The sequence below is a fragment of the Chelonoidis abingdonii genome, chromosome 10, assembly GCF_003597395.2.
Source record: "Chelonoidis abingdonii isolate Lonesome George chromosome 10, CheloAbing_2.0, whole genome shotgun sequence".
In the NCBI taxonomy this organism is placed as follows: domain Eukaryota; kingdom Metazoa; phylum Chordata; order Testudines; family Testudinidae; genus Chelonoidis; species Chelonoidis abingdonii.
This window is the reverse complement of record NC_133778.1, coordinates 10,134,851-10,144,692: the sequence shown is the minus strand read 5'-3', so window position 1 is coordinate 10,144,692 and position 9,842 is coordinate 10,134,851. Positions and strand designations below refer to the sequence as shown.

Sequence of the window (9,842 nt, the reverse complement as noted above, 5' to 3'; positions counted from 1 at the left end):
GGAGACAAGCTGCTCTCTATTGATGCGTGCACTTGTCAATAAAGAGCTTTTGATCGGACCTTGCTGGTGTTACCTGTCTCTCTCACGGTCAGACAACGAACTTTGCCCTCTGGGTTAAAGTCCCTGACAAATATATATTACAATGACATGTGTACAAGAATGCATACAGTATTTTTCACAGTAGTAACTAATAATTAGATTTGGAATATTTTAATTTCACAAGATACTATCAAATAAGTAACACTTATTTGGTTGACGCTCAAATGAATTTTAGGAAAGCATTTGCTGTTGCTCTCTCTAGATTAACGAGAAGCTGAATTTCTTAAATTCTATCCTATTAAGAATATTACATATCTGTTTTATTCAAGAGAAATAAAATTAATGCATGCCTGTTAAAACATTCTCTTTCTTCCATAACAAGTCTGTAAATCTTCCAGCAGTGCTGATGACACATCCAATAGTGAGTTCTTAGAAGCTGCAATTCTGCACTTATAGCTCTCTGCAGCAGCATCCTACAACAGTTTGAGAAGAATTATTCATCAATTTCTTTGCGAAGATGAAACATCCTTTAAAAGGAAAAATATATTATTGAATTGATTAAGCGACAGAATATTTCTTAATTTATTGTGTATGTATTATCTTGACATTTGTATAACTTTCAGAAAGTATTTCTGACTACATTTTAGAAGGAAAACTTGAAACTTAGAATCAGTTAATTCCTTCTCTCCACTAGCCAAATAGAAAAAACAGTACTGCGCAGTATCAAGCATGGTGGCTTTCACATTATATTGATCCCTAACTAAGAAGAGGAAATAGCACTACCACTCTAGTCATCTTTATGCAGAAAGTGCAGTCATAAAAATGATAGGAAGCTCAGTGGCTCTGTTAATCTTCAGTGCAAGCATTCTAAATAATGTTTTTGTTGAATTCTTAATTTGCTTATTCAGAGAACCTGAAAACTATTAAGTAAATTCTACATTTACCACTGAGCAGCCAGAAATACAAATATTTACAATTTATGACATACCTGTCAGGATTTTCTCTTAAATCTCTGACACTCAACTTATTTTTCAACTCCAAAGGATCCTAGAAACAATAATCATTTAAAAGAAAATAATTACACAATCTGCATTTACTGACATTGAAAGAGTTACAAATATAATTATTTTGTTTTAAAAACCGAGTTTACTTCATGTTGCTCAGTGCGCTCGAAATTACCTTAATTTGTGAATTCCATTCAGTTGCTGGGATTTCACTGTAGATACAATTTTCCCATGTCTCAGTAAACCATGAGGCAATCTGCTCAATACTGCCACCTACACATGACAAATCCGTATTGCAGGCAATACTTCTACAGGTCTCACTCTGCCATTCTTCAGACTTGATTTTGTTCATCATTGTTAACTTTGTGTTGTTTGCTTTAGATACCACAGAAGCATTAGCACTAGTAGCTCTGCTTGTAGTGAAACAAGCCCTAAAATCAGAACTTGCATCAACAGTCTGGTTAACAGCAACTTTATTATTACTTGTAAAACTATTCAAGCATGTGAGGCACTTGATTTCTGAGTTAGGAAAATCTACTTGATGTCTGGTACTATTACCGGCATACTTATCTGTAACTTCTACACAAGACAAATGACTATCTTTCATTGGAATTCTGGGGAGTGCAAAAGAAAAATCTGGTTTCCTTTCAATAGTTTTCTGGCGGCAATCATGACAATCAGAATTAAACGCAGACAAAAATGATTCTTCACAACTACAAGAAATTGAACTGTCTGCATTTTTTATAGAAATCTGTGTGGATGTCACAGAAGATCTTTCCCATGGTAATACACAAGTATTTCCATGCTTCTGCAACATGCTGTAAGTGCTGTGACCATCTCTCATTTTGAACACCTTTTTTATAGCCATTTGTGATGACTGTGCAACACCACAAGAAGAAACAGCCTCCATCTTTTGTTGATTTTCTGAACTGCTCATGGAGAGTGATTTTTGATAAGCCCTTTCTCTATTCACAACAGTATCACTTTCAAATGAATTTTCACTAAGCATACTATGATATGTATCTTCAGTTTGTTCCTCTTCATGATTTTCACATTTCAGGCCTTTGTAATCTATCAGTGATATGGAGTCCTGAGATGTTTTTGATAATTCTGGTATAGCTGCTTTATTATAAAACTCATCAACAGCACCATAATTCAAGGCCAAAGAACCATCAACTAATTTGCTAACAGGATTTTGCCCACCTCTGGCTCCATCACATATAACTTCATGAAGTGGCTCTACCAACTCCAGAAATTCTGAATTTTGTGTCCTTGGAGTTTTAATTTGCGCAAAAGGCATATATGAGGTATTCTGACCAGAATACTCTTGCTCTTCAGCACTGTGATACTCTAGTTGTGAGTCTTCATCTACATCACTCTCCTTGTAACTGAAATGCATATTGTTGCAGACTTTTCCCAACATACCAGCTTCACTTTTGTCTTCATACACTTTGGAAATCCGCTCTCTTATTTTATTGTAAGTTTCAAGTTCTGCATCTAGTGATGAACTGAAACAAGCTAAGCTCTGATCTGCAAACTTTAATTCTGAGGCACTAATGGAACATGCCTGGCCTGAAACAGAGCAGTTGATGCCCTCTGCAAGTTCACCAGACAGAGTATCAACACAGTCAATTTCATCAGACTTGTCTATAGCATAAGATGGCTCAGTGAAGACTTCTATTCTATTTTTATCACTGATGTTTTCTCTTTGTTCCATGGTCCAAGTATCAGAGTTGTCACTAGAAGCGATCAGCTCAAACACAGTTTCCTCCAATTCACTTTCACTATAAAATCTTGAAGTCAACAGCTTGTTTTTATTTATTGGTTTCTCACCTGATTAAAAATAAGAAGAGAAATTCAAAATTATTTATTCTGCACAAAAATGTCAATGTATAAAACATTTTGTCAGATAACATAGAAGTGGTATCATGCTGTGATCAACTATGTTGTGATAAAAGTCAAGGTTGTATGGTGTGTTCTCTAAAAACAGAAAATCTCACTGAGAAGTCATCAGGTAAACAATGAAAAAACCCCAGAAAGATTTGCTATTCTTACTTATTTTAAGTATAATGAAAACACATTTTATCTAATAAAATTCCAGGCATCCCCACAATCCAGTTAGATGAAACACTGCTCCTTCTCTTATCACTCAGGCAAAGGGGGCAAAGTCAACTTTCCATCTTCACTTTTCTCAACTTAAAAACTTTTTAAGGCTCGGCTTGACAAAGCCCTGGCTGGGGTGATTTAGTTGGTGTTGGTCCTGCCTTGAGCAGGGGGTTGGACTAGATGACCTCCTGAGGTCTCTTTCAACCCTAATCTTTTATGATTCTATGAAATATTTATTTCTTAGCTGACCCATCAGTTCTTTTTTTATTGGTATACAGTGAGAAATTTACATCGTACATTACTGAAGTTGTGATAACATGCAAATAGTTTTGATACAGTATTGGAGTAAGATTGCGGCAGAGGAGACTTCTGATACCCCAGAAACCATTTTAAATGAGTAAAGCTTGTCTAAAAAAAGGCAGGGAGAAGTGAAAGAGTGGAATCCTATGTCTCCCGAGAACCAGGAATCCTGCAAGTGCTGATGGAAAGCCACCTCCTCATTTCAAGGATGGATATGCTATAATGTCCTACCAGCAATACATCTACTTGAAATGGAACCGCAAACTGTGAGAGGAGTTGGGATAGGTAAGTGGGAATTCTGTGAAAAGTTAACTTCAAAGAAACAAAGTTACAGGTAATTTCTTGTTCCTTAAACATACAGTCACCAAAATATTCCCACTTATGACTCAAAAGATTGAAACACATCTCAAAATAAAACAATATGACAGGCAGGGGAAAACACAGCTGGAGCCAAATAGCTAGAGACTTTGCTGAAAAGTGGTCAGAGATCAAGAGCACTGGCTGCATCACGCCAAATTTCTCTTGGTATCACCTGTACATGGTGTTGAGGTGGGGGCAGTTTCACCTGGGAAGCTGGAATTTGAGGACACCCAAAAATCTTCAGAGCTAAGGGGGAATCTCATATGTCTCTTGTTAGGAGCACAAGCCCAAAGAGAAGATATCCTGTAATTAGGGTGCTTTGCTTATTTATTTATTTATTTATTTATTTATAGTACGGTGAACAAAAACAAGCTTCTTAGAACTTGATGAAAAACTCCTGAAGTAAAAGGCTTAATCTCAACAGAAGGGAAAGCCACCTCACATTTCTTTTGAAGAGGCAATAAATAGTCCAGTGTGCTTGGAACAGAGCAAGATTAACGTGGCTATACCGCTGCTTCTGGCTCAATAGGAAACCACTTTAAGTATAATTTTGTCTAACAGATAGATTGTCATAAATGTCATAAGCTAACTTGCTAAACGTCATCTGAGCTTTGAAAAATATATATTTACCCAGGTGCAAAGATCCATATGGGTATAAGGAATGAATATGGATCTAGAAGACAGATTTGACCCTAACTTTTGAAACAAGCTCTGAAGATAGCGGCAAGGGAAATGAAAGGTCCACTTGTCACAGCAAGTGAATCTAAATACCAGAATTGGTAAGCAAAAGTCGAAGTTATGAGAATGTGCGCTCTCTCCTGCATTAGCTTCCTGAAGATTAAAGTAATAAGAGGGATTGGTGGAACTTTATACAGGAAGTCATGACTCCCATTGATGAAAAATACCTAGAATTTTGATTGAAATTTTTATCTACATTATGTAATGCTATAAATTTTGATCTTTAGCACAAAGCCTAAAAATACTTTTTCAGAAGAGAAACACAATATTAATATTTCAAATATGGTATAGGTTCACTGGTCAGAGAGGCAGCTAATTGACATACATTTTTGTCTTGTCTGACTTACTAATCTCAAATATCATATATTTAATATATATTACATCAGTTACTTTAAAATTCCACTATGATTTTAACAATTTCCATCCCACCATCAACCTCAGCCTAGACCAATTCACACAAGCAGTCCATTTCCTAGACACTACTGTGCATAAGCAATGGTCACATAAACATCATCCTATATTGGAAACCTACTGACTGCTATACTTACCTACATGCCTCCAGCTTCCATCCAGGACACACCACACAATCCATTATCTATAGCCAAGCTCAAAGATACAATCATATTTGCTCCAATCGCTCAGACAGAGACAAACACCTACAAGATCTCTATCAAGCATTCTTAAAACGACAATATCCACCTGCTGAAGTGAAAAAACAGATTGGCAGATCCAGGAGAGTATCCAGAAGTCACCTACCACAGAACAGGCCCAACAAAGAAAATAACAGAATGCCACTAGCCGTCACCTTCAGCCCCCAACTAAAACCTCTCCAATGCATCAAAGATCTACAACCTATCCTGAAAGATGATCCCTCCCTCTCACAGATCTTGGGAGACAGACCATTCCTTGCTTACAGACAGCCTCCCAACCTGAAACAAATACTCACCACCAACTGCACACCATGCAACATAAACACCAACCCAGGAACCTATCCTTGCAACAAAGCCCGATGCCAACTCTGTCCACATATCTATTCAAGTGACACCATCATAGGACCTAATCACATCAGCCACACCATCAGGGCTGTTCACCCTGCACATACTACCAACGTGATATACCATCATTGCCGCAATCCCTCTGCATTACATTGGCAACCACAGCATCTGACGCAAAGATAATGGACACAAATCTGACATGGCTCATAAATTCAAACAAGTGGGAAACATACCTCTCCTACCATCAGGACAGACTTAAGGTGGCCTATTTTACAACAAAACTACTCACAGATCCAAGAGGGCTGTCTGAACTTCCCTTATATGCATATAAATACAACTACTTATTTTGAACGGACACTGGTATGGTGGGCCATACACTATTACTCTATTCCCCATGTTAAATATCCTCACACCGTTCTATGGTTTCTCGATATCTCTTCAAAGTTTTTTTCTCCTGCGATGATTGACTCACTCAATTGATTGGCCCTCTTAAGTTGTCTTAGTTCCTTTCATTCTCTTATTATATTACTTTTGCTGATTCGGTCTATCTCTGTGATTAGTGGCTGTAGTCCCATTGAAGTCTAGCTCAAATAAATTTTGTAATTCTCTAAGGATCACAAAGCTACCCTGTTCATTTTGTATATAGACATCTATCTAATTGAAGACAGATTAACTACTGGATTTTAGAAAGAAGCTTATGAGTCTCTGAACATTTCAAGCATTCTGCAGTCGTACTAGTTCCCTATTGACTCTCATTGCACTGGGAAGAGCAACTGTTTGGACAGCGGGCATTAATAATGGTTTGTATATCAGAAGAAACGGTTTACGCACCTTTGTAATGTTATTTCTTCAATGTTGTTCTCTTCCTTCAATTAGGTGTCGCGCGCCGCGTGCACGTTCTGTCGGAAGTTTTACCCTACACATCTCGTGTCGGTGCTGCCCCTGAGTGCGCGTCCGCATGGCGCCGATATCATAACCCCTGCGCACACCCAGCCACCTTATTCACTTCTTGCCGGCTATCCGAACGCAGGAAGGGAGGGGTGTGGAATGGATATGAGCCAACAATTCTCAAGAACACAGTTTACAGAAGTGAGTAACGCCTTTCTTTTCGTCGATGCGTTGCTTCTATCTTCCCAAAGTGGTCTCAATCTATGTGGCGTTGGCATTGGAGTAATATCGGCAACGTGTAAAACTGCTGACCGGCTGCCCACTTCTGACTGGTTCAAGCCGAGCTAATGTGAACAGGGTATGGACCGAGGACATGAGCTGCGCGATAGATCTTGTGGGTGACACGGTCAGTAACGGAGATGCTTATCTGGACCCGGTATGCATGGTGATTGCTTGGAATGTGAGCCCAATCATACAATGGGTGCACGTATCACAAGATGGGATCTCTGGAGAAACAGGTAGGCCTTTCTTCGTCTGCTACCGCGCGAGAAGTTGGGCTGTTCAGAAATGGTTTTGTCCACTCAACAAATGTGAGCGCGTGTAGACCATCCATAAATGAATTGTTCTCCCATTGGCTTGAGATTGCATTACATGAAAGGCCGAAACCACCTTAGGGGAGGAAAGCGGTGTCGGTCAAATGCCCTTGTTACTGGAACCATGTATGCAGCAAACAGCCGTTAAAGCCGAGCTCGGAGACTCTGGCCGATGTAAGGCACGAGGAAAGTGTTTCCAGACAGGTTATAGCAGCGAGCAGGTCCTAACGGTCTCGAATGGAGATACAGTCTGGTTAAAGCAGTTGGTCCAGTTGCGCTGCGCAATACCTAATGATGTAACGCTCCAACCCTGAGAACAACTCAAAACCATAGAGTGGAGAACAAGAAGACCACCTTAGCCTGGGTGGAAGGTAGAGATGGCTGCCAAGTGTACCCTCAGTGATGACACCACTAGGCCCTGCTGTTGTAGGCCAGAGGGTAGTCCAAAATAGAGGGGATCGAGACCTCAGCAGGAGTAAGCTTAAGCGTTTCGCACCTGTAGGATAAACACTTCCACCTGGCCAGGTACGTTGACCAGGTGGAAGGCTTCCTGCTACCCCGATAGTCACGCAGCAGCCACAACGTGAGGTGAAGAGACTGCAGGTCCGGGCGACAAAGTCTGCCGTGGTCCTGAGGTATGAGATCTGGGTGGAATGGCAGGGTAATTTGGTTGGCTATTGACAGGCCGAGCAACGTGGTGTATCAGTGCTGTCTGGACCACGCTGGAGTGATCATGATGATGCGCGCCCTGCCCCTGCGGAGTTTGAGCAGGACCCAATGAGCCGGGAGAGCGGTGAGAAGTCATAAAGGAGTTGGCCCTTCCACGGCATGAGGACAGCGTCCGAGATCGGTCCCGGGGAGAGACCTTGGCAGGAGCAGAACCTCGGACATTTCCTGTTCTCGCGGTAAGTGAACTGGTCCATATGTGGGGAAAAATCCCCACTTCTGGTAACAGAACGTATCACATCGGGCAGGGCGACCACTCATGAGACAGTAAAGACCTGCTGAGTCGAAGCGCCAAGGCGTTCCGAAAGCCTGGGAGAAAGGATGCTACCAGACTTATCAAGTGGGCTATGCAAAAGTGCCAGAGATGGATGGCCTCCTGACAAAAGGAGGAGAACCATGGCCCTCCCAGGTTGTTCATGTAGCACATGTCCGGTGCGTTGGTGTAAACACTGAGCCGCCACGGCCTCGCAGCTCCTGCTGGAACCCCTGGCACACCAGGTGGACTGCTCTCATTTTCGGACATTGATGTGGAACGCCAGCTCCTGAGAAGACCAAAGGCCGTAAGCTTGAAGGTTACTGAGGTGAGCACCTGAGCCGAGAGATGACGCGTCCGTCGTCAGGGACAGTGAGGGCTGGAGCGGACGGAGCAGCATCCCTGCCCACATCAGGGAGGGAGTTATCCACCATTCTAGGGAGCCTAGGGTGCTCAAGGGAATGGTGACTATCGTGACCATTGGGCCCCTGTCCGGGTGGTACGCCGATTTGAGTCAAACTTGGAGAGGACAGAGACAGAGCTTAGCGTGTTTGGTTACAAACTAGCAGGCAGCCATGGGACCCAGGAGACCGAGACAAGTGCGAGCCGAGGTCGTTGGGGAAGTTTGCAGACCTCGGATGATCGGTGCCATCGCCTGAAACCGTGGCTGTGGTAAGCAGGATCCGGCTAGCTCGGAGTCCAGGATAGCCCCAATGAAGTCTAACCGCTGCATGGGAACCAGAGTGGATGTTTCCATAGTGATCATCAGGCCTAGACATGTGAATAGGTCCCTGACGATGCCCACACACTGAGTGACTTGTGTCTTGAGTCTCCTCAGATAAGCCAATCGTCCAGATGCAGAAAACGCATATCCGACGTCGGCGGGTGGCAACTATGGCCACACACTCGGTTAATGCCTGTGGGGCTGTAGAAAGGCCAAACAGTAGGATCGTAAACTGGAAGTATCGATGGTTGGCTAGAAAGCGGAAGTATCTCCTGTGTGGAGGGAAGATGGCAATGTGAAAGTACGCATCCTTCATATCGAGGGTGGCATACCAATCTCCAGGATCCAAGGACAGGATAATGTTCCCAGGGATACCATGCAGAACTTCAACCTTATTATAAACTGGTTGAATCCTCGTAGGTCTAGGACAGGTCCGAGACCTCCGTACGAGTTGGGGATTAGGGAATATGGGGAGTAAACCCTTTGCCCCCTTCATCCATCGGCGTCTGCATCTCTTGTAAGAGGAACTGCGCCCGAGAGGAGTCCCTGAAGAGGGACAGGGTAGAACAAATTGGAGATGGTACCCATACTCCACCATGTGTAGGAGACAGCGAACTGAAGTTAACTGAGACGACGCCAAGAGGAAGTAGGAGTGGGATCCCGCCTGTAACAGGTACGCCGCCCTCGGGCGCACCTTTGAAAGATTGTCTTTGGTCCCGGTGGTGATTACGAGGGACCTCGCTCTTGGCCCTTTAGGGGTCCTGGCAGTTGTCTGCGACCACCTCAGCCGCGCCGTCTGGCAAAGTCCTATCTGTGGCTAGGCACAGAGTGTGGCGGTGTGGTTGGGAATGGAAAGGCCTACAGTAGGTCATCGGCGTATGCACGCCGAGAGAGAGCGCATTAGGACCCTGTTGTCCTTCAGGCTTTGCAGCCTGGAGTTGGTTTCACCACAAAGAGGCCTTTACCTACAAATGGTAAGTCGTGAAAGGCCAGAGGTTTGAAACCTGAAGCCATGAGATGCTCCTCATGGTAATGAGGCCTGGAGGGAAGCTCTGGCCGCCTTTTCCCCTTCCTCCAAGAGGGCAGTGAACTCTTGGCGGGAGTCTTGATGGAGAA

At 42.9% G+C, this 9,842-nt stretch overlaps 1 protein-coding gene across 1 annotated transcript; it reads right to left on the bottom strand.

The window, feature by feature from the left end:
* Positions 1 to 259: 259 nt before the first annotated feature.
* On the bottom strand, positions 260 to 2,870 carry LOC142047383 (RNA-binding protein 44-like). The gene is made up of 3 exons (XM_075069931.1): positions 1,219 to 2,870; positions 1,028 to 1,086; positions 260 to 566 (listed from the first exon to the last, which is right to left on the bottom strand). Exons 1-3 carry the CDS (start codon positions 2,758 to 2,760, stop codon positions 533 to 535), a joined length of 1,635 nt encoding a protein of 544 aa, XP_074926032.1. The 5' UTR covers positions 2,761 to 2,870; the 3' UTR covers positions 260 to 532.
* Between the last annotated feature and the right edge of the window lie 6,972 nt (positions 2,871 to 9,842).